This window comes from Oncorhynchus kisutch, linkage group LG28, assembly GCF_002021735.2.
Source record: "Oncorhynchus kisutch isolate 150728-3 linkage group LG28, Okis_V2, whole genome shotgun sequence".
In the NCBI taxonomy this organism is placed as follows: Eukaryota; Metazoa; Chordata; class Actinopteri; order Salmoniformes; family Salmonidae; genus Oncorhynchus; species Oncorhynchus kisutch.
Genome location: NC_034201.2, coordinates 21,115,687 through 21,142,133, shown reverse-complemented (window position 1 = coordinate 21,142,133; position 26,447 = coordinate 21,115,687). Strand labels below are relative to the sequence as shown.

General features: G+C 42.9%; 1 protein-coding gene across 9 annotated transcripts in view; it reads left to right on the top strand.

Annotated features, from left to right (window-relative positions):
- LOC109873450 (activator of transcription and developmental regulator AUTS2) overlaps positions 1-26,447 on the top strand; it is a 469,244-nt gene that overhangs the window by 178,543 nt on the left and 264,254 nt on the right. For all 9 annotated transcript variants that reach the window (XM_031807543.1, XM_031807548.1, XM_031807540.1 and 6 more), the window contains one exon: positions 9,937-10,038. In XM_031807543.1, the coding sequence (XP_031663403.1) occupies positions 9,937-10,038 (102 nt within the window). The remainder of the gene's footprint in view (positions 1-9,936; positions 10,039-26,447) is intronic.

The following is a 26,447-nucleotide window of genomic DNA, read 5'->3' as shown; positions in this document are numbered from 1 at the left end:
AGCCATATCGGGTGAACTGTTTAGAAATTACAGCTTTTTTTCTACATAGTCCCCCCGATTTTAGGCGACCAAAAGTAGTGGGAGAAATTCTCTGATATGTGAATTAAAGTAGTCAAAAGTTTAGTATTTGGTCCCATAGTGAATAATGATGAGTGAGAAAGTTACAGACGCATAAATATCATACTCCTAAAATGCCCACTTCCCCTGTTATTGTAATGGTGAGAGGTTAGCATGTTTTGGGGGTATGATATTTGTGAGTCTGTAACTTTCTCACTCATCATTATTCATGATTCATTCAGGACTATCCATAATCATGGTAGCATCCACATTCATGTAGAGGTCTTTAGAAACATATTCTATTCTTATTTACAATAAAAGTGTCTACAAAATTACAGTACATGATTTACCATGAATTTCTATTGGGCACAAAATAATCTGAAACACGAGCAAAACAAACAGCAAATGCGTCCAACAAGTTTGTGAAGTCACAAGCTTGATGTAATCATTGCGTGCTAGAAATATGGAACTAAATACTCAACTTTTGACTACTTTAATACACATATGGTGCCTTCAGAAAGTATTCAGTCCCCTTGACTTTCCCACATTTTGTTATGTTACAGCCTTATTCGGAAATGGATTAAATATACTTTTTTCCTCAACAATCTACACACAATACCCCATAAGGACAAAGTGAAAACAGTTTATTTTTTATTTTTGTAAATGTATTCAAAATAAAGAACACAAGAATAATTGATTTACAAAAGTATTCAGACCCTTTGCTATTAGAATCGAAATTTAGCTCCGGTGCATCCTGTTCCATTGATCATCCTTGAGAAGTTTCTACAACTTGATTAGTCCACCTGTGGTAAATTCAATTGATTGGACATGATTTGGAAAGGCACCCACCTGTTTTTATAAGGTCCCACAGTTGACAATGAATGTCAGAGCAAAAACCAAGCTATGAGGTCGAAGGAATTGTCCGTAGAGTTCCTAGACATGATTGGGTCGAGGCACAGATCTGGGGAAGGGTACCAAAACATTTCTGTAGCATTGAAGGTCCCCAAGAACACAGTGGCCTCCATAATTCTTACTGTAAATGGAAGAAGAACAAGTTTGGAACCACCAAGACTCTTCCTAGAACTGGCTGCCCGGCCAAACTTATCAATCGAGGGAGAAGGGCCTCGATCAGGGAGGTGACCAAGAACCCAGATGGTCACTCTGACAGAGCTCTTACAGAACTCTAGAGTTCTAATGTGGAGATGGGGGAACCTTCCAGAAGGACAACCATCTCTGCAGCAACTCTTTGGCCTGAATGCCAAGTGTCACATCTGGAGGAAACCTGACACCAACCCTACGGTGAAGCATGGGGGTGGCAGCATCATGCTATGGGGATGTTTTTCAGCGGCAGGGACTGGGAGACTAGTCATGATCAGGGTAAAGATGAACATAGCAAAGTATAGAGAGATCCTTGATGAAAACCTGCTCCAGAGTGCTCAGGACCTCAGACTGGGGTGAAGGTTTATTTTCCCACAGGACGATGTCCCTAAGCACATAGCAAAGACAACGCAGGAGTGGCGTCGGGACAAGTCTCTGAATGTCCTCGAGTGACCCAGCCAGAAACTGGACTTGAACCCAATCGAACATCTCTGGAGAGACCTGAAAAGCTGTGCTGCAATGCTCCCCATTCAACCTGACAGAGCTTGAGAGGATCTGCAGAGAGGAATGGGAGAAACTCCCCAAGTACAGGTGTGCCAAGCTTGTAGCGTCCATACACAAGAAGACCCGAGGCAGTAATTGCTGCCAAAGGTGTTTCAACAACGTACTGAGTAAAGAGCCTGAATACTTAAATAAATGTGCAAAAATGTCTATCAACCTGTTTTTGCTTTGTTATTATGGGGTATTGTGTGTAGATAAGGGTTGATTGTTTTCTTAATACATTTTAGAATAAGGCTGTAACGTAACAAAATGTGGAAAAAGTAAATGAGTCTGATTACTTTGGAAATGCACTGTATATGTGAATTTGTCCCAATACAAAAATGGAGGGACTACATTATGTACAAAAAGTGCGTTAATTTCTAAATAGTTCACCCAATATGGATGAAAATACCCTCAAATGTAAGCTGACAGTCTGCACTTTAACCTCATAGTCATTGTACCAAAACAACAAATGTGTCACTGTCCCAATACTTTTGGAACTCACTGTATGTCAATTGGAACATGGGGTCATACTGTATTGGGAAATAAAGACAATGCTTCTGCTGTCTAATGCTTCTAAAAGAGACACTGAATGTTGCATTTTAACTGTGTCTTCCCATGACCTCTATACCACACACAGACCAACTAAACACTAAACAAATAAGGGCAGTGGGACCCCAGTGAACCCTGATGCCCAGTGACAGGCTGTGACTGTGGGTGGCTGCGGACGTGGGGAGGAGGTGGGGGGATGGAGGGCGCCTGTCTGGGGTGGTTAGAGCGCTCAGGCCTCAGAGCCAAACACAGGGTCAGGCCCGGGCCACGCTGGTTACCGCCGGTTACGCTCTGCCACACAGCTGCTGTCGGAACGATGACAGAGGAAACTGAACCAGTGCTTTACAGGCCCTGACGGCCCCTGTGTCCCACTTTCACATTACGTTCTCCTCGGAAGAAATGCGTTGTGGGTTAACCGTGCCCGACTGTTTCCAACTGCTGCTGTCTGCTGCCAGTCCAAAGGTGACACGCTATCACCACGGGCCTGATGGGAAATGTAGTCTCTCACCCCCCTATGCTTAGACGGGGATTATTGCTATGAATATCATCAAGATATGTTTTTACTATTCAGAATATAAGCATATCCTAGGCATGCCTTTTGTTCCATGAATAGTTTAAAGGGAAATATTTTCATGCTCATCATTAGGGAATCTTAAAAAATTTAGTGTAATGTCTTGTCATTGGTTTGTCCTCAAGCTATACAGTAATCTGTGTGCTGTAGGCTAAAAACTCCTCCAGTTTCTTATGTTAACTGCTGAGTTGTGCAGCCTCCAGCCTTTCAGGTTTTTGGGGAGTTCTTTATAAGAACTTTGTGACATCTGCTGATGTAAAAAGGGCTTTTGATTTGATTTGTTTAAATCCGTTATATAAAGACCTGTGAAGGTAACATAAAGGAGATATTCAAAGTGTAGTCACTGGAAACCAAAGGGATTTGACAGTGCAGCAGAAAATATAGCGTTTATTATAAGCAGCCCGAGCTAGCTAGTGGATTATCTATAAAATGTTCATGGTCCTCCCTCAGTAGCAAGCAGCCGTAAAACTTCTCCAATGAGGGACTTGTTCATTTACGTGTTAAAGCAAATTAAAAATGTATAAGCGCTTTTAGGTAAATGAGATCCTCTTTCATTGCTGGCCTGATGGGAGGAATACTGAGAGGACAGGTTAGCTATGCTGAAAGCCGAACGCAGAACAACAATAAAAGCCCTTCAATTGTTCCAGGTTTTATTACCGCTGAGTTCCGCAGCTGCTGTTGTGCGTAACTAAGGGAAACCAGGAGCTGATGGCAACGGAATCCCACAGGAGCTAGCATAGAAAGCCGGGCCAGCTTTCACATTTTTTTGTGTGGCGGATGGAGGTTGGGTGGGTAGGGGGTGGGTTGTGTACAGCTCTGTCAAAAAGGCCTGTGTGGTTACACACATTAAGCAGGACCCACTTTTGTGTTTGATTGCATTTAGTTGCTAGTGGAGCCCTTGGGAATAAGTCAATATGCTTGTAAAATTTGTCCTCAGCACTGGCAAAGCACTTTTCACTAAGTGGGTAGAGGAAATAATTGACTACACATGTTGACGATAATCCCGTAAAAATCTTCAAAGGCTGTTTTCAACCTCCATTCTAATGTGAAAGCGGCATCTTAAGGGAGATATTTCCTCCCTTGAAAATTCTCAAGTAGGAAAATTGGTATTGTTCAGGTCATGTTTGGATAGATGAATAGCACTTCCTCAGCTCAGCCGCCCATACTAGCAATACTGAAATAAAAAGCATTCTGTTTAAGTTAGTCTTCTATTGATTCAGCCTTCTTTTATAAACTAGGCTATCTGTATTGTAAGTGGCAGCCATCTCCTTTTGTGAGGCAGTACGCCATAACAGTTAGCTTGGGCATTTGTATGGCCATTGAGGTAACAGTGTCGTAGATGTTTAGTTGTTTAGTTCAGGGTGAGTGACATTACATCCAAATATGGAAGGTATCAGAGCTCCAACTTTCTGTGCATTCTAGAGATGTAATACCTGGAAATTGCTTAACACCACAGCTCCGTGTAGATCTGGGTTTGCACAGCGCGGTGAAGGACATTACAGACATCCTGTATGATGTGCTGTTCATTTTCCTGGTGAAGTTGGCTGTGGCCCCTTGCACTTTTCACACAATTGGAAACAAATTCATCCATTCCCTTTTGGCCCTTGTAACATAAGAGATAACGTTACCAGTTATGATAGATCTACTCTAGGTATGTGTCATCTACTCTAGGTATGTGTCATCTACTCTAGGTATGATGTGTCAGCTACTCTAGGTATGATGTGTCATCTACTCTAGGTATGATGTGTCATCTACTCTAGGTATGTGTCATCTACTCTAGGTATGATGTGTCATCTACTCTAGGTATGTGTCAACTACTCTAGGTATGATGTGTCATCTACTCTAGGTATGATGTGTCATCTACTCTAGGTATGATGTGTCACCTACTCTAGGTATGATGTGTCATCTACTCTAGGTATGATGTGTCATCTACTCTAGGTATGATGTGTCATCTACTCTAGGTATGATGTGTCATCTACTCTAGGTATGATGTGTCATCTACTCTAGGTATGATGTGTCATCTACTCTAGGTATGTGTCATCTACTCTAGGTATGATGTGTCATCTACTCTAGGTATGATGTGTCATCTACTCTAGGTATGTGTCATCTACTCTAGGTATGATGTGTCATCTACTCTAGGTATGATGTGTCATCTACTCTAGGTATGATGTGCCATCTACTCTAGGTATGATGTGTCATCTACTCTAGGTATGATGTGTCATCTACTCTAGGTATGATGTGTCATCTACTCTAGGTATGATGTGTCATCTACACTAGGTATGATGTGTCAACTACTCTAGGTATGATGTGTCATCTACTCTAGGTATGATGTGTCATCTACTCTAGGTATGATGTGTCATCTACTCTAAGTATGATGTGTCATCTACTCTAAGTATGATGTGTCATCTACTCTAGGTATGATGTGTCATCTACTCTAGGTGTGGTGTGTCATCTACTCTAGGTATGATGTGTCATCTACTCTAGGTATGTGTCATCTACTCTAGGTATGATGTGTCATCTACTCTAGGTATGATGTGTCATCTACTCTAGGTATGTGTCATCTACTCTAGGTATGATGTGTCATCTACTCTAGGTATGATGTGTAATCTACTCTAGGTATGATGTGTCATCTACTCTAGGTATGATGTGTCATCTACTCTAGGTATGATGTGTCATCTACTCTAGGTATGATGTGTCATCTACTCTAGGTATGATGTGTCATCTACTCTAGGTATGATGTGTCATCTACTCTAGGTATGATGTGTCATCTACTCTAGGTATGATGTGTCATCTACTCTAGGTATGATGTGTCATCTACTCTAAGTATGATGTGTCATCTACTCTAGGTATGATGTGTCATCTACTCTAGGTATGATGTGTCATCTACTCTAGGTATGATGTGTCATCTACTCTAGGTATGATGTGTCATCTACTCTAGGTATGATGCGTCATCTACTCTAGGTATGATGTGTCATCTACTCTAGGTATGATGTGTCAACTCTAGGTATGATGTGTCAACTCTAGGTATGATGTGTGAGCTCCAAACTACAGAATAGACGGTTCTATTTAGTTTGAATTTGGGGGAATATATATAATTTTGTTACTATCACATTGGAGATATAGAGGCATGGATACAACTACGATAGTGTGTAGGTTTTATTTAGGTTGCTCTCTGCCAAACAATCACACTGACTGGAAACACTTCAATAAATTCAGGAGGGGAAGGACGGGGGGATGTTTCTCTCCTAACATGAAACAGATTGAGGGAAAACAAGACCTTATTGTGTTGGAATTAATAGCAGATGCACTTAAGATGCACTAAATGTTTCATTAGATGCTAATGTCTTGCTGTGTTTTTAATTGTTGTAAAATTAGCCTCTGGAATATTAAAACCATCTGTTTGTTAGCCATGTTCCTGCAGGGTGAATCTTTACCCAGGCTGTGTGGATGAGAAGGTCATTAAACGAATGCATCTGTATGTGTAATGAATATTCAGGGAGAAAAAGGTGTAGATTCACACGCAGAGCGCGGCAGATGTTTATTAAGCCTTCGCAGAAGGCAGGAATCGTGGTCACAGGCAGGCAATGGTGAAACACAGGTAGGCAGTCAAAAACAAACAATACCTCAAAACCATACAAACAGAAAGAACTGAACTAACTAGGGAGCTGATGAGACCAGGTGAGAAATGAACACAGGTGAAATCAATGAACAAAAAGAAAGACAGGGCTACGTTCCAGAACACAAAGAAACAGAGCTACATTCAAGAACACAAAGAAAAGAACACAAGGTTGACAAAGAAAAGAAAAGCAGAACCTTACAGTATATTTCAACCTGCCTCTTAATTACTGTGTTTATATTATTATTACATGAGCACGAACAACAGAACGGGCATGTACAGATCACACATGCACGCTGCAAGTACATACACACACACGTGCACGAAGGAAAACACACACACACACACAAAAGCACAAGCACACACACAGTACTCCCACCCACCCTTTCTGACTGCACCTATCATCTCTGTACTAGATGTTCTGGAAAGCAGCCATGGTGTGTTCACTGCAAGAGAAGAAACTGTAAAAAGTCAATGAAGTGATAAAATGTGAAATGACTGGCCAGAGTAATGAGAAGACCTAGACCATGATGATGAGCCACTGGTTGCTGCTACTGGGATGAGTGTCCAACTGAATGGACTACTAGTCTCTACACACACACAGACTAGTGTATCACTCAGATATATCTGTACTGGTCATTCATTCTCAGCTCAGCTTTTTGATGGGGCTGATTTATTGTGACCACCTTCCCTTCATTTAGCATGTCTATTAACCACCGTTAAAGGATGAGTCCATCACGCCACGGAGCGGGCATGATCTGCACCTCAGAAAGAAGATTCATTCTCAGAAGTCATTTAAGAAGGCTTTAAGAGAAATTAAAGGGAACAACAAGTCGAGGGAGACATTTTGCTATTCACTGTTTAATAGCTGGTGCCTGCCTGGCCATGTAATACATCTGAAAGATGATTTAGGCTTATTGAATTGGCTTCATTGGAGGATTGTTCTTTACACGCTTTCTGAGGTCAATTTCATCAAGATTTTGATGTCACAGAGTATATTTTCTACTGATCGATGGAGACCAGTGAGTGTACAGTATTTATACAATCAGTTAGTTTCACTTTCGGACAGACATCAGTCATTTTGATGATACTTGAACTGTTAGATACACAGATACAACATACTGTGGCAGAATTATTGTCCAATGTGTCAGACTATTCTAAGGGATAAGGTAATGCAGACAAGCCCTTAAAATAAACAAAGAAAGAAAATGTGTTTTTGTCACATACCCCGGTTAGGTGCAGTGAAATGTGTTGTTTTACAGGGTCGTCCATAGTAGTATGGTGCCCCTGGAGAGAATTAGGATTTAGTGCCTTGCTCAAGGGCACATCGGCATATTTTTCACCCTGTCGGCTCAGATATTCAAACCAGTGACCCTTTCGGTTTACTGGCGCAATGCTTTAACCGCTAGGCTACCTGCCACCCCTTAGAGCTATCCCATCATTTCATGTGCTATGGATTGGCTTGAATTATGAGGACCACACAATTTATTTTCATAATATGCCTAATCTATTGTTTTTTTTTACCTAAAGTTACAAAGGAAATGTGATCTATTTAATAAACACAAGAAACCAGCTAAATTGATAAAAGAGTGTGACTGTATAGCAGGAACAATGGCATCTAGTGGTCAAAACCTGGTACTTTCACACTACTTGTTAAACATAGAGAACTTTTATACTACTGTAGTTGTTGGGGTGTGATTGGCATTAGATGTGGAAAGTCCGTGGGTGGCTTCAGATTTTTTGGCGGGATTCCATCGTGTCTTACTCATTGGAAGGAAGACGTTTGGTCCAGATCGGATAATGGGGACTATATTTATTGAATGTTATCTTAATCATATCATTTAAAATGGCCAATTTTGCGTTCAATCAATTAGCTTAATTTCTCAGCGATCACATTATATTTCAACAAAACAATGTTTAGGAATGCTAATCGTATCTTTTACTAACTACGATCTTTTACTAACTACTCAGTGCTGCCAGCAGGGACCCAGGTTGGTTAATGAATATTATATTATAGGTCCACATGTTTTGATGAACGACCTGCAGACTGGGGCATAAACAGTGCACAGTGCCATCGCTCCCATCTTTCCATGTCCTTACTTCAGGGCTCTATTACTGTGCCAGTGTGTATGCCCAGGATATTACTTCCCCCTCTCTCGGAAAATATGCAAACTCCCATCAGAGGAATTGGCCTTTAACAAGAAAAAAAGGAGGGAAATGTGGAGGGGAAGTGTGTTGAAGGTAATTAGTGCTATCACACATGCCGGAGCCCCTGTGTTTGAAGCTCTGTGTGTGTGTTTCTATGTCCTTGTGTTCCCTCCAGCACTGTTGCCTTGTGTGGCCTCGCTCTCTTATCTCCTCTCCCCCTTTAGGCCCATCTGGCTCTCTCTTATCACTCTCAGCACTCAGCCTGGCTCAGTCTTTCACCCACCACTGTATTCTCCCAAGGAAAGGATTCCTTTCACACTGCTAATGGCTACAGAGAAGGGAACATTCTCATTTTAATTATACATTTAATTCAAGGGCTCTTAAGACATTCCCCCTACCCTGTGGCATTTCAATCAAATTTGATGGCCAGAATGAGGATATATAATAAATACTTCACTCAAAAGTGACCTGTATAGTTCAGTCAGTCAGTCAGAGAGAGAGAGAGAGAACAGCCCCTCTTAGAGAATACAATCCCTCTGCGTGCTGTCTGTCGTGTTATACTCTGCCTTTTCTATTATGTGGCATTACACCTGTTTACTGCTCTCCTCCACAAAGGCCCCATAATGCAGTTTTTTCTGTGCTTTGAAATGAAGCATGCAAGGTTTGGCAAAGGTTTGGCAAAGGTTTGGCAAGGCTGGCCGGTCTGATCTGGTTTTGGTCTGGTCTTCTGGGTCTGGAAGGAAGGAGTATTGTGAGGAAGCTTCAGAGGACATGAATTGTGGACTTGGACCACAACGGCCCGTGGCCTCCAAAGGAGTCCCACATTGTTATCTTCAGACTCCTGGAGGGCTCAGATGTTCTTGGATCGCACATCTTCCTCCTACTCTTTGCTCTCTTGCTTTTTATTTTCTGTGTCTTAGTGAGTCTGACAGTGTCTGGAAAGTGACACCTGCTGAGCTCCTGTAGTCTCTGTATGGGGCTGTCTGTTTGTTGGAAGGGAAGGGAATACAGCTTTTGAAGATTTTTGAAGGCTTTTGTTTCTCTTCTCTGAAAGGTTGATAGGGATTTCACAGTGGGAGCTCATATGCTGGCTGTCTTGTCTGTCATTGGCAGGCTGGAGTGACTGCTGCTGGCTCAAGAGGCCTATAAACATGACAGATTTACACATACACCACAGCGCTTGCTGCCAACACGCACAGATTCATGATTTTTTTTTCTTCTGTCTGTTGGATAGGGATTCCCAGCTCAGTCTCCTCAGCCAATATCATCTATGTAAAGCTTAGAACCAAAGCCCTGTCGCAACATCTTCAGCATGTTAACGTGTGTCTGACTGTGTGTGTTTGTTGTCTTTCAGCTGAAGCCAGGCCAGAACAACTGCAAGGACAGCGACAGCGAGAGCGTGAGCGGAGGGTCCAAGCCTTTTGTCGGAAGCAGCTCCAGAGATAGGCTGAGTGACGTAAGTAAACAAACAAATAAGCACACAAACAAGACGTGACACTAACTGTATGCCTACACAGTACAATATAACTTAAACGCCGCATGAGCTTAGTTCAACTGTCGAACCCCATCAGAACTCAAAATATAAGCGTGTTTTACTCCAATGTTTGGAAACAAAGTAGATGTGACTTGCTCCATCATTATCAGTCGGATTGACCCCAACCAACATTTCAAGCTTTATATATGGTTGAAAACAGGAGATTCTAAGCTTAACTAAGGATAACTTGTGTATCAACTCTGAAATTTAGGGCAGTAGAGTTAGCTACAACAGAGATATCCCCGATCAGCTCTTTAGAGAAAATCCGCCCTGAAGTTTTCTGTTTGTTTTCAGCGCGACACTGTTTGCATTTTGCAACACAAGTGCTACTGTAGAAGATATTATGTCTGTTATTTGGCATAACTTGTAGCTTGCTTGCTACTCATTTAAAAGTTTGACAAGTTAATGTGTTTAAAAATGAGTTTGTGGGTAAGCTAGCAAGCTAAACCGCTAGTTAGCTAGCGTGTCAGTTGATTGTTAGCTAACCAATGGCTCATTTTGAAAGTTGGATCTTACAGTATCGTCTGAGGCTGTAAATATCACACTGATTTTGACATTCAAAATAATTTTGTTGGCTAAAAAACATGTTCAGGTGATTTATTTTTTAATCCCAAAACAGACAACATTTAGCCTCAAACATGTTTCTACTGCTGATTGCCGCTTTAAAGGCGATCTTTGGGTTGATTTGTGTCTTTTGTGAAGATTACACGAGGTTTGACAAGGTAAGTTCAAGTTACTCAAACTCAAGAAGAGTCTGATTAAGATCAGACATTGTGTGCTGCATATCACAGCCAAGAGGTAAATTCTGCTGATGCTGTGGACTGATAAAAACGTCATGTGATTTGCATTGGCCCTACACCAATAAGAAGATCTCCAGCCTGGTGTTGTCATTGGCTGTCCGCCAGGCTCCTTCTGGTGAACAGGGCTGTACAGTTACAGTTAGTGTTGTAACCATATATTGTACACACAGAGGTTTAGTACTAGAATAAGGACATCCTATTTACCCAGTGTCTTGTTCCTCAGTCTCAGTTCTTTAGAATCTAAATGTAAATGTATTTCATTTATTTATTCAACCTTTATTTAACCAGTCAATAGAGATCAAATTCTTATTTACAATGATGGCCTGGCACATAGGGTGAGAGATCCCTCTCTGTGCTGGCTTGGATATGTAAGGAGAGCAGACTGGTGCTAGGAAGGCTCTAAGGCTCTGTAAAGGCCTGCTATGCAATCTGGCAGACCCCAGCCATTTTACATCTACAGAGGCGCTGCTATCAGATATGGTCCATAATTAAAACTGTCAGTTGGAAGGTGAAGCCAGTTGTTGACAAAGACACGGAGAGAACGAGTGAAGCAAAACGAATTCTGATGTGTCGCTATAGGATGCTTGGCCAGGCATGAAATGAAATAAGTAATTTGATGTCGACATCATACATTTAAATGATACCTGCTGCTTCACCTCGCCCCACTGTACTGTAGTAGCAAGGCAGAGAGAGAGAAAGAGAGAGATAGAAAGAGCGAGCGAGTGAAATCGGAGAGAGAGAGAGAGAGAGAGAGAGAGAGAGTGTGTATAAAGACAAACAACGCTAAAAAAATGAAACTGTGGATGGACACAGTTTTATCACTTTGAATAACTGATAGCCACCGCTGTGCGTGGCATTGGAAATGAACAACAGCCTTTCATTTGTCATCCATTAGGCCACGCTGAGCAATATGGGCTTGGAGAAGAAGACTTACACAGTGCTGTCACTCAGGGCCTGAGGAGAAGACGGACATGTGATAACCTTTTGGTTTAAATTATAGGGCAACATAGTACAATGTATTGAATAATAAAATAGAGAGTATGATTCGATGTGGAGCTATACATTATACGTGGACTTCAGGATTGGAATGTGAGAGAGTCATCCGTTTCTTGTCCTTTGTGGTCTTGCTTTAAACAATGTGCAACTTATAAAAGCTCTATAAAGGATTCATAAAGGCTTCCTAAGCACTACATAACTGGGTCATGAATCATATAACCCATATGTCATGCTCTATAAAGGATTCATAAAGGCTTCCTAAGCACTACATAACTGGGTCATGAATCATATAACCCATATGTCATGCTCTATAAAGGATTCATAAAGGCTTCCTAAGCACTACATAAATGGGTCATGAATCATATAACCCATATGTCATGCTCTATAAAGGATTCATAAAGGCTTCCTAAGCACTACATAAATGGGTCATGAATCATATAACCCATATGTCATGCTCTATAAAGGATTCATAAAGGCTTCCTAAGCACTACATAAATGGGTCATGAATCATATAACCCATATGTCATGCTCTATAAAGGATTCATAAAGGCTTCCTAAGCACTACATAAATGGGTCATGAATCATATAACCCATATGTCATGCTCTATAAAGGATTCATAAAGGCTTCCTAAGCACTACATAAATGGGTCATGAATCATATAACCCATATGTCATGCTCTATAAAGGATTCATAAATGTGACAAAACCCCACTATGTCAAATGTTACATAAACTAGTGTTTTTTAAAGGGTGACATAAGTATTGCTTAAAGGTGCACTATGCAGAAATTGCTCCACCATTTTCTGGTTGCTAAAATTCTAATAGTTTGCTTAATTTCAGTTGATATGATATAACAAGCAAGTGTAGAGTATTTGTATTTGTATTTATTATGGATCCCCATTAGGTGCTGCACTCTTCCTGGGGTCCGGCAAACTAAACTTAAGCACGGGAAGCATATAAATAGCGCACCAAAAACAGATCTATTGTTTCCTAGACTTGCTTTCAATGAGAATGACAGATCTAGAACTCACATTTCTATGTGCATTTGGTCAGATCGCCCAAAAAGTTACGTATTGCAGCTTTATTATAGGCTTTACAAATCATATTAAATTGACGCTTCACAAAGCATCTATAACCTTGTCATGTCATATTCTACAAAATATCTAGGAGAGCCCAAACTCTTTCCATCTTGGGTGCATAGCCATTATTGTCCCTGACCCTAACCTTCCCCAAAATGCATTGCTGCAATTATTGTACACCTTAATTGCCCAGTGTTTGAGGATAAATACCTCATATTACTTCCCTCTCTTTCAACTCACATACCTCTGAATGTCCTGAAATTATCTTTACTTCTGTTTGAACATTTCTTTAACCCATCCATAAGTTATGTGTTGTGGTTGTTAAGATATTTTTGTCCTCCACATTATCACCAAGACAGCCTTTTATACACAATGTGTGTCCTGTGAGGGTTGAATAAAGCCAGTCCTTCACAATATCTATCTACCTGTCTGGCATGGAGGGCCAGAGGGCCTGTCCTCTCTGTGTGTCTGAAGGGAGCTGCTGAAAGCTGGGCTGCGTGAGGACAGTGTTTTTGCCACTTTGAAAGAGTCACGCTATAAGAGGACCCATCTCAGGCCCCCACGGGCCTCTGAACAGTCCCGCCTGGCCACGCTGTAAAAACCCACTTCACACATCGCAGGAGGCGACAGCTGAGACCTCTGTAGCAGGACCACTGCCCCAGATGGAGGGTGAGGAGAGGGAGATGGGTTGAGAAAGGGGGAGGGGAGTACGGGTGAAGAGAGGGAGAGGGGGTGGAGTGAGAAAAAGTGGGTGAGAGAGAAGAGGGGTTGAGATCCTGTGGAAGCCATATTGATAAACCTGAAATATGGTCTGATTTTCTGGCTTATAGTAAGCACGTGTGAAGAATGTTGTACAAGGCCGGCCTGTTGCTTAGCTTGAAATATTCACCAAGGCCAACCCTAAATGTAATTCATATTGCAACATGTACTCATGCACAAACACACTTGTGTGTACGCACACACGCGCATGCCACACAGTGCAACAAAGTGAGTTATTAGTCCTATGGAGCAGTGTTAGGCAGGGCTATGAGTAACCCTGGCCATTTGTTAGACAACAACAGTTTACTAATGATGTTTGCTAAAGGTCTGCCTGCTCCCCTTTCACCCTCTGACTCAGCCTCCTGTGCTACCCAGGTCCTGCCTGGGAGGAACAGAGAGGACTGGATAGGTCAGCCTGGACCCCATCTCCTCTCTCTCTGTCTCTCTCTCTCTCTCTCTCTCTCTGTCTCTGTCTCTCTCGCTCTCTCTCTCTCTCTCTCGCTCTCTCTCTCTCGCTCTCTCTCCTAGGCAACTCACTAGGTCCTACAAATGGCACATCAGCCTCATTGGGGTTAGCCTTAACCCCAAACCCCAGCTAAATTGGCAGGTAATGCTCTATTTACTCTGAAGCCTATTGTCCCCTTTAGGAAGCATTTGATAGGCGTTGGGTTCACAGCAGGCATACAGGCCTCCCCTCCCCACCACCATTGCCACCCTCTGCCCCCGCCCCATCTCCTCCAGCCGCCATCCCCATCCTGGGTGGCAGGAGTCAGACAGGAGTTCTGGGCAGAGGGAGTCTGCTGGATGAGGGTGGGCGGGGAGGCTGGGAGTATTCAGTCGTGATTAGTCTCTGCGGCAGAGGTGAAATGCCATCATTATCTGGCTGCTTATCAAATAAATTGGCAATTACGGGGCTTGGAATGCGAGAAAACAGCACATTACTCTTTTTTTTGTTATTACCCAAGGCCCTTTGTGAGAGATGGGCGAGAGGGAGAGAGAAAGGCCTGAAAGCGTTTGGTATCATAGCCCGCCAGTCAGTGTCCATCGAGGCAGGCAGGCAAATGGGGAAAGGAAATAAATAGATTTGGAAATAACAACATTTGATCCACTAATTCACCATGATCATTCTCCCTTTTTTGTCCAGTTGTTTTTTCCTGTTGACAGATCCATTCTTTCAAGCATCAGCACAGAAGTTTGTGAATTGTAAGTACCATAATTTATGCTCAACTCTCATTAGCAGCTTTATGGCCATAGAAATACTGATGCAGGGCTCTAGAAACTTTCAGTCTAATACTCATATTGACGGCATATACAGTGGCCGTGAAAACAGAGGGGTGTGTCTCTTTGTTAACAACAGCTAGTGCGCGATATCTAATGTTAAGGAAGTCTCAAGTTTTTGCTTGCCTGAGTTAGAATACCTGATGATATACTGCAGACCATACTATTTACCAAGAGAGTTTTCATGTATATTTTTCGTAGTCTATTTACCAGCAGAAACCGATGCTGGCATAAGCAAACAAGAAAATGCACATTCAGAGGCTCTGTTTCTCATGGTCGGTAATTTTAACGCAGGGAGAAAAAAAACTGTATTACCTCATTTTTACCAGCATGTTACCCGTGCAACTAGATGCGACTAAACTCTAGTTCACCTTTACTCCACAAAGAAATGCATACAAGGCCCTCCTTTGGCATCCCGTTGGCAAATCAGACCATAACTATCCTCCTGTTTCCTGCTCACAATCAAAAACTAAAACAGGAAGCACCAGTTACGCATTCATGTGGCAGGGCTTTGCAAACTATCACAGATTATAAAAGGAAACCCAGCTTTGAGCTGCCCAGCGACGCTTCTATGCTCGCTTCGGGTCAAGCAACACTGAACCATGCATGAGAGCACCAGCTGTTCCCAACGACTGTGTGATTTCGCTCTCCGTAGCCGATGTGAGTAAGACCTTTAAACAGGTTAACATCCTCACGAAACTATGACCGAATAAGACCACAAAAAATATATTTTCACAAAATGTAATCAAATCGAATGGTCCTTTGGAGGTAGGATTGTTGACATATATTTGACATTTGTATCTAAAAGCAAAATTGCGAAATACTATGATTAATCAAAGTTTGCTTATATATAACATTTTGGCCTTACCCAGGCCTCCTTTAAGACTCCATAATGTTTCATTTGTAGATGCTACAAAGCAAAGATTGGAGTCATATGAAGCTTTACTGCTTGCTCTGTAATATGAGTAGTATTTTCATTTCAATAAAACATGTCATGTTACATTCATTTATGAATATTGAAAAATATACAAATGTTTAATATATATATTTATTGGACATAATACACTATGGGCATATCAAAGTTCCAGTGGGATCTCTGCTAGTTGGAAAGTTATGGTACATTGTATACAGTGTAATTGGCATAGTAGGCTATGTAACCAATCGCAGCCCTCCTTTTACTTGTATCATTGCACATCCTGCAAATCACCAGCAGTTGGCAACAATTATTTTATCCATTTTCACCTTCACTCTGTTGGTAATGCGTACAAATTAGATCATAAGTCTAAAAGTAGCATATATCCCACTTAGAACATTGATATGCCCATAAAGTAGTCTCGAAAACCCGACCCTATACAACACAGTGACTAGGGTCTGGTTTCAATAATGGATTTTTTGTCATACAGGATATACGTCACTGCTTCACTGCTTATGTCAATAATGGGAAAAAATCACGAGGCAGACATGCCAGAACGTCGCACTTCAGAACCAAAGTTTGCAGGCAAAACCATTGCAGTGGTTTTAGTTAAGGTAGTTGATGCAAACTAGCCACTTGTGAAATGCACTTAGAAAAAATAACCTCTGTGATCTCCATCTTGCTAGCCACTTGTGAAATGCACTTAGAAAAAATAACCTCTGTGATCTCCATCTTGCTAGCTACTATTTTGTATTTTAAACAAGATGATAAAGAAATGACGTAGGCAGTGACATAGTTCCTCTGTGCCAAAAGAGTCTATCATTGAAACCAGACCCTAGTCACTGCGTTGCCTAGGATCGTGTTTTCGAGACTACCCGTAGAGTATATTATGTTCAACAGTATATTTAAATATAAATCATGTTTATATTTTTGAATATCCATAAAGTCATGTAAGAAAATGATTTAAATATAAACACTACTACTATTTCAGGGCAAATAGTAAAGCTTCATGTGTGTCCAGATTTCTCTATTGAGGTTTATGTCAAATGTAAGTGATTCGATATTTATTTTTTTGTTGTACTTTTTACCCCTTTTGTTCTTCCCCAATTTCCTGATATACAATTGCTATTTACAGTCTTTTTCCATCGCTGCAACTTCCATACAGACTCGGGAGAGGCGAAGGTCGAGAGCCATGCGTCCTCCGAAACACGACCCGCCAAGCCGCACTGCTTCTTGACACACTGTTCGCTTAACCCGGAAGCCAGCCGCACCAATGTGTCAGAGGAACCATCGCACCCCTGGCGACCGTGTCAGCGTGCATGCACCCGGCCCGCCTCAGCAGTCGCTAGAGCGAAATGGGACAAGGACATCCCAGCCGACCAAACCCTCCCCTAACATGGACAGCGCTGGGCCAATTGTGCGCCGCCTCATGGGTTACCCGGTCACAGCCGGCTGCGACACAGTCCAGTATCAAACCCCTATCTGTAGTGATTTCGTTAACACTGCGATGCAGTGCTTTAGACCGCGCTTTAGACTGCTTTGCCATTCGGCAATTTACTTATTTTTACACTTGTAAAAGTACAGACACTTCGATCCCGGGCTTTTAAAAACAATATATGTGGGGCTCAAAACAGGTGGGGCGAACACAAGATGTTCGCAAATGTGCTTTGGAATATTTACCAGTTGCAGTTGGGATACAAGTGCAATGTTCTCTGATTGTTTCAATTAAATTTTTCCCCCCAAAAATGGCAGACTTGAGTGATTGACACTATCAAACACATAAGTAAGTGGTCACTCCCTATAGGGCTTAGGGCCAACAGGTTATTTCAACATAATGTGCAGGTCTGTCTACGTAATGGACAGGTCTTTCCTACTGTCTGGAAGTTCTGGCTGCTATGATTGGATAGAGCGTGCAAAGCTGATAGAGCGCAATCAGCTCAGCTGCTTTTTCTGGTGTTGGAGGGCACTGAGCGTGGGCATGATGCTAATACATACCCAACCCTCCAGTAAGTTGTGATGAACTCATTTACAAAACTCTGTTTTGGACTAGACTGACTTTATGACCAAAATTATCCTATTTACACTTTGTAGTACATTTTAACACTAGAATAAATGTTTCTGACTCATATCAATGCCACATAGGCCATTTAAAACCAGAAAAGTTGGTTCTAAGGAGCAGTTGACCTTTACATTTTTTCAAACAGCCCTTCTGTGAAGTAGAAATGCTGGTCTTTTTTTGTCCTGGTTTCATTAGGAATCACCCTGTAGCCTTATACTGTTCTCTCCCTGAGCCCACCTGATAGTCCCATAGGTCATATGGAAGTGGTTTGGTTGTAGCTGTGTTAAGACTGGTCAATGGGTGTGCTGTTGCTCAGGACAGTCCTAATAGGACAAATGAAAATGTGAAAACTGTGGGTTGGTGTGGAATTCATCCTTGTCTGCTCCGTCTTGCCTCACCTTCGCACCGTCTTAGAACGTTGCTTGGTAATGAAACCTCTGGAAACATCTAACCTGTCATATCCATGTCAATCTGAGGTTTATCTGCTGAAATGGAGCAAAAAGAAAAGTCTCCCTCAAGGCTGGTAAACCTGAACCTAGTTATTAGTGGCTTTTAATGAATACATGACAGTATATTTGGAATTCCTTCACGCATGTGGCAAAACGATTCTAACTCTCAAATTACCACTTTTGAAAAGCGATTAATGTCATATAATATAGTTGTTGTTTTTTATGATTACTGTGATTATTTCATTTGCTCGAACATATGAAGAAACCACAACGTTTTGCTGGTATTTTGTTTTTCAACCTCACAGTACTTTTCATGCCCCAGGGTCTAAGGAATTTGTATTTATTTCTCCGTGCTTGGCTGTGTACAAAGGGGATCTAGCCCTTACATTGACCTGGTTGTGTAATCTGGTCAAAGCAGGTCTGTGTGACATTGTGTCCATCCCACCTCCTCAGTACATATTTTGATTATTCCCCGACACACTACTGAAAATGAGGTCACAGCCCCCCTATAATTTGAGATATGCTGGCCAATTTGCTCCGACATGGAAGTTGTAATTGCTAGCATCAATTAATTATCCACTTCCAGAGATTTTTCTCCATCCTCTTTCTTTCTCTCTCTCTCCCCTCTCTTTCGCTATGTTTCTCTCTGTCTCTCTATAATTTAAAATGTTCCTTACTAGAGACAATCATTTAGATAAGGAAGTCAGAATATTATACCTATAATTAGTTAATTATTCTAGTATCATCCCCCTAATTTCTCCTGCTCAGTCAGAGATGGGTGGGTTGTCAGTGTACGTATGGAGGAGAAACAGTAGGAACACAACACACAGGCAACCACACACACACACACACACACACACACACACACACACACACACACACACACACACACACACACACACACACACACACACCAAGCATTTATTTTGATATTTTTGCCTGACTTAAACATGGCTGCCTGCAGAGCAAGCACACACTGAATAAACCTGCCACCTTCCTTTCTTGCCCCCTGATGTTACAGTGCCTGGCCTCAAACAGCACCCCACATTCATGGAGTCCTATAATGATTTGTAAGTAATCTCAGAGGAACATGCACATGCTCTGATCATGGTATTCTAACACAAACACACTTATAATTTCACAAAAATGTACGATCAGATTGAAATTAGTTAAGTAAAACATTAGAAATCACAAAAATGACTCATTTTCAGAGTAAGGCAGGGACATTGTATGTATTCATGAAAAAGCCTGGAAGATACTGCTTGTTTACCCAATATTTTCTCAGAAGTTATGAGCTTCCTAACAGATGCAGTACACTTGTCTACGAGCACTATTTCGATCTCTCCCTGTGATTCATTATGTCTGTGAACATCATCTAACTATGTACAGCTAGCTAGCTAGAGGACATGGGTCTGAGAAAGAGAAAGAGGGAGATCTTGAACTACCTCTCCTTTAAAGCGGACAGATGAATAGGCTCTCTTGAGGAAGAGGCGAGACGTGGCTTATTTCCGCCTCTAGCGTTTCAATCAATCCCCATCTCTCCCCCCCTCTCGCTCTCTCTCTTGCCCTCTTTCCCTCTCCCTCGTACACTCCCCCGTCTGCTCCGGCGGCGCTCCCTCTCTCTCTCTTCTTGTCTGCTCTGGCTTGTCGTTCAGGGCCTCATAGTCGGGGTGTCAGGAACAGATTGTGACACTTTGTGACACGGCAGTCGGGGAGAATTACGGCGCGCCTCTGTCCCACTGTCATCTCCCGACAGCCAACTGTCCATCAGGGTTTCAGAGATGGGCCCTCTGGTACTGCTCTAAAGTTCTCTCTCACTCTCACACACACACACACACACACACACACACACACACACACACACACACACACACACACACACACACACACACACACACACACACACACACACACACACACACACACACACACAAAGCTCCACGGGCGCTGGAGAGAACGCCGCCACCGCTCACAAGTTTTAACAAGCGCCTGGGTGGATCTAATCTTCTAAAATATAATTAGTGGCAGAAAAGCATGATAATGTGACGGTGTGCAGTGACCTCAGAGCAGCCTTTACGTGTCATAGCGGCCTGCCTGCCTGTCGCAGCGTAGTTCATCTCTGCTAATTATTTACTGTAGCTCAGGGCCTGTGCCATCCTTAAAAAAAGGCATTTGGTCATCCTATTTAATACAAAACACCCCATGTGTCATCAATGGAATATTGTGACATTAAGGGATGTTATTACAGTATATCTAATTGAATGTACTGTGTCATATTATTATAATTAAATATAAAGGCTATTTGAATGAAATGAGATGTTCACATACTGGTTGAAGCTGACTTGTGCAGGTAGGATATATGAAAGGAGAGACATTCTACTAGAAGATTAATGGATTTCAGTGGTGGTGTTGAATGTCATTGTTGAAGGTTGAAAGTATTGAGTGCCTGAATTCTATCCATATGTTTTCGGGAATTACATAAATAGAATCAGCCTGAATCCATTCTGACTTATCAAGCCTTCGCCACTGCCAGAGCCTCTGCTACACTTGCCAATCCTATTCCATAGAATTTCCACTGAAATTGGGCATGGATCATGGATCGTGGATAACGGATTACGAACAGCCAGCATCACCATCCTGTTTTGCTTTTCCGTTCGTGTCACTCTTAGGCTACATATTGCATCCGCACCCCCTGTAAGTGTCCAAAATGGCACCCTATTCCCTATGCAGTGCACTACTTTTGACCAGAGCCCTAAGGGGAGGACCCTTTGTTCTCTTCCTCTCAGTATGGAGGCTGTTCCGGTGGGGTAAGTTGAATAAGTGAAGCCCAAAGGATTCTCTCTTCACAATGGTCTCACTCTGATTGGATGCATGCGGAGGGAGCCCAAGGAGAGAGCACCGGTTGCCATAGCAATGAGAGCAATGTGGGAACAGGGTTGTGTGAGTGAGAAAAAAGGAGGGGAAGAACAAGATGCATTCTTTAGCAGTAGGAAACACACTACATCAACCAACATACCCCCTTCCTCTCTCTCTCAGAGAAACACACATATATATATACACACACACACACACTCACTCATACACATACAAACTGCATCACGCATACATCTCTCTCTAGACCCCCTACGGAGAAGCCTGGCTCGAGCAGCATCCTTCAATCACAATGTCTTGGTGGGGGTGCACCTACTGTAGGCCCAGGCTGGAAGCCAGAGAAAACACAATTCAGCTCACCAGGAGCACAGCACATTCCCGGCTCCCCCTCATAAACATGATTACCGGTCGTTCACGACTGGGTATCGCTTACCTCTCCTGGGCCAACAAATCATCATGACCCCTCTTCCCTTCCTTTCCATTGTTCTCCCCTCTTCTGCTCGTCAGAGCACTGTAAATATCACAGACATCTTTCCCTTGACTTTTTATTTGACGGTGTCTGTCTTTTGGACAAATCTAACATTCTCCCACTCCCTGACTTCTCTAATGCTTTCGCCATCTGACTACGTAGAGTCTACAAGGAATTAAGGAAAACCTACCTGAATAGAGAGAGTGTGTGTGTGTTCGTGTGTGTGGGTGTATACACTGAGTGTACAAAACATTAGGAACATGACATAGACTGATCAGGTGAACCCAGGTGAAAGCTATGATCCCTTATTGATGTCACTTGCTAAATCCACTTCAAATCAGTCTAGATGAAGGGGAGGAGATGGGTTAAAGACATATTTTTAAGCCTTGAGAGAATTGAGACATGGATGATTTGTGTATGTGTGCCATTCAGAGGTTGAATGGACAAGACAAGAGATTTAAGTTCCTTTGAACGGGGAATGGTAGTAGGTCCCAGGCCCACCGGTTTGTGACAAGAACTGCAACGCTGCTGTGTTTTTCATGCTCAACAGTTTCCCGTGTCTATCAAGAATGGTCCACTACCCAAAACTTGATACAACTGTAGGAAGCGTTGGAGTCAACATGGGCGAGCATCCCTGTGGAACACTTTCGACACCTTGTAGAGTCCATGCCTCAACAAATTGAGGCTGTTCTGAGGGCAAAAAGGGTTGTGGCTCAATATTAGTAAGGTGTTCCTAATGTTTTGTACACTCATTGTATATATTCATGTATGTGTGCTAGGATGTGGGTGGGCGTCCTAGGTAAAGGAGGGTGAAAGTTTGGCTTTTGGGCATGGGGGGGTTAGAGTATGAATGTTTATTGTCTGGGGAGTCCACAACACAGTTCATGGCCCCTCTGTCTCCCCTCTTTCTCTCCTGTATCTCTGGGCCAAACGCAACACTTTCATATACGTCTCCTCTCATGCATGTGATCCTGCTGGGTCTCCCCTATAACAGTCTATCATAGGTCTACTGTGTAATCTACGCTCCGCTTCAGACTGGAGCTGAACCTTTCATCTGTTAACCATGTCAAGTTGATGTCTCGGACAACATCTTAGTATTTTAATACATGACAGGGTTAATGATTTAAAGGTTCTGTTCCAGTGAACAAGCAGTTAGCTGACAGAAGTATCCAGAAGTATCTTTCAGCCCACTGTTGTTGAAACGTATGAATGAAAGCTGGGGGCTGGACGTACCAAGCCTGTTGTATAACCAATGCCTCCCTGCCTCTTTTTTAGTGATCTGGGAGTAGCCCTGCCTGACTCCCCCAGCTAGCAGCACTTAGACTCAGTGGATTACTGTACACCGGCTAGAGCAGGGCAGGTGGGGCTGACTTTATCCTTACTAGACCCCCAAGGAAATGACATGCTCTCCGGGTTGTTTAGTTTTCAGCACTCAGTTAATTCATCTGGCTTTATACTGTTGTTGCCTACTACTGTAGCTCTGTGCATGAAGTGAAATCATGTGTGGGAGAGAGGAAGAAAGAGGTAGTGGGCTAGGCATGGAAAACTAATTTGTTGTCCTTAGTATTATGCTAGGAATGTCGGGGAGAGCTTTTCGGTCTTACAATCTGGGAACGTTCTGAGAACGATCTGATATTATGCACAAAAACATCCTGTGGCGGACTGCAATAGCATCGAATAGTCCCCGTGATATGCAACTGTTCAGGGAAGTCAGGAACCAATACACGCAGTCAGTCAGGAAAGCTAAGGCCAGCTTCTTCAGGCAGAAGTTTGCATCCTGTAGCTCCAACTCCAAAAAGTTCTGGGACACTGTGAAGTCCATGGAGAACAAGAGCACCTCCTCCCAGCTGCCCACTGCACTGAGGCTAGGTAACACGGTCTCCACCGATAAATCCATGATTATCGAAAACTTCAATAAGCATTTCTCAACGGCTGGCCATGCCTTCCGCCTGGCTACTCCAACCTCGGCCAACAGCTCCGACCCCCCCGCAGCTCCTCGCCCAAGCCTCTCCAGGTTCTCCTTTACCCAAATCCAGATAGCAGATGTTCTGAAAGAGCTGCAAAACCTGGACCCGTACAAATCAGCTGGGCTTGACAATCTGGACCCTCTATTTCTGAAACTATCCGCCGCCATTGTCGCAACCCCTATTACCAGCCTGTTCAACCTCTCTTTCATATCGTCTCAGATCCCCAAGGATTGGAAAGCTGCCGCAGTCATCCCCATCTTCAAAGGGGGAGACACCTTGGACCCAAACTGTTATAGACCTATATCCATCCTGCCCTGCCTATCTAAGGTCTTCGAAAGCCAAGTCAACAAACAGGTCACTGACCATCTCGAATCCCACCGTACCTTCTCCGCTGTGCAATCTGGTTTCCGAGCCGGTCACGGGTGAACCTCAGCCACACTCAAGGTACTAAACGATATCATAATCGACCTTCATCGACCTTGCCAAGGCTTTCGACTCTGTCAATCACCACATTCTTATCGGCAGACTCAGTAGCCTCGGTTTTTCGGATGACTGCCTTGCCTGGTTCACCAATTACTTTGCAGACAGAGTTCAGTGTGTCAAATCGGAGGGAATGCTGTCCGGTCCTCTGGCAGTCTCTATGGGGGTGCCACAGGGTTCAATTCTCGGGCCGACTCTTTTCTCTGTATATATATATCAATGATGTTGCTCTTGCTGCGGGCGATTCCCTGATCCACCTCTACGCAGACGACACCATTCTATATACTTTCGGCCCGTCATTGGACACTGTGCTATCTAACCTCCAAACGAGCTTCAATGCCATACAGCACTCCTTCCGTGGCCTCCAACTGCTCTTAAACGCTAGTAAAACCGAATGCATGCTTTTCAACCGATCGCTGCCTGCACCCGCATGCCCAACTAGCATCACCACCCTGGATGGTTCCGACCTTGAATATGTGGACATCTATAAGTACCTAGGTGTCTGGCTAGACTGCAAACTCTCCTTCCAGACTCATATCAAACATCTCCAATCGAAAATCAAGAGTCGGCTTTCTATTCCGCAACAAAGCCTCCTTCACTCACGCCGCCAAGCTTACCCTAGTAAAACTGACTATCCTACCGATCCTCGACTTCGGCGATGTCATCTACAAAATGGCTTCCAACACTCTACTCAGCAAACTGGATGCAGTCTATCACAGTGCCATCCGTTTTGTCATTAAAGCACCTTATACCACCCACCACTGCGACTTGTATGCTCTAGTCGGCTGGCCCTCGCTACATATTCGTCGCCAGACCCACTGGCTCCAGGTCATCTACAAGTCCATGCTAGGTAAAGCTCCGCCTTATCTCAGTTCACTGGTCACGATGGCAACGCCCATCCGTAGCACGCGCTCCAGCAGGTGTATCTCACTGATCATCCCTAAAGCCAACACCTCATTTGGCCACCTTTCGTTCCAGTACTCTGCTGCCTGTGACTGGAACGAACTGCAAAAATCGCTGAAGTTGGAGACTTTTATCTCCCTCACCAACTTCAAACATCAGCTATCTGAGCAGCTAACCAATCGCTGCAGCTGTACATAGTCTATTGGTAAATAGCCCACCCATTTTCACCTACATCATTCCCATACTGTTTTTATACTGTTTTTATTTATTTACTTTTCTGCTCTTTTGCACACCAATATCTCTACCTGTACATGACCATCTGATCATTTATCACCCCAGTGTTAATCTGCAAAATTGTAATTATTCACCTGCCTCCTCATGCCTTTTTGCACACAATGTATATAGACTCCCCTTTTTTTTCTACTGTGTTATTGACTTGTTAATTGTTTACTCCATGTGTAACTCTGTGTTGTCTGTTCACACTGCTATGCTTTATCTTGGCCAGGTCGCAGTTGCAAATGAGAACTTGTTCTCAACTAGCCTACCTGGTTAAATAAAGGTGAAGTAAAAAAAATATTTAAAAAAATGTTTTAAGTGGGTTTTGAGTTGAGCCCAGTGTTTCTCCGTTTTGACAGGCTCCACTTTACAAGGCTGTCCATGTGTATTAGGCCAGTGTTTTTTCTCTGCTTAGGAGAAGGGCATGTTCTGTCTTATTCAGGGCCTGCGAGGCTGACTGGATTACTGTGAGGCTTTGGATGGGAGAAGGGCATGTTCTGTCTTATTCAGGGCCTGCGAGGCTGACTGGATTACTATGAGGCTTTGGATGTCACATCACTTCTATTTTAGAAGCCAGCGTAATTTCCCTTAAACCATAAGGCAAATCAATAAAATAAAGAAATATATCGATAAGAAAAAAAGCCCCTGGAATTGTAGTTTTCAGAAGATTTTTCCAGAGACATTATTTCCCTCATGTCACTGGCATATTTGGAGTCAGAATGGAATTGCCAGCAGTGAAAAAGCAAGACAAAAGGTTCATGAGAAGAGAAATAACATTTTCATTGGTTTCTGCTCCCGTGGGCATCCAGTAAATAGAGGCTTCCAGCAATTAGAAACAGTTATGTGGAATCAATTTCAATCAATTTCTCTCCCATTGTTAAGGATTGCTTTTAAGGAATCTAGATGTCAGACCCCAGGAATCCGAAGGATGGCTGCTGTGATGTCATAATTTATGATACACGAGGGCTAGCTGAGGCCTCCCTGTCCCTGGCCATCCCACCGTCTTTGTTTATTTCCCATCTCTCTCAGAGAT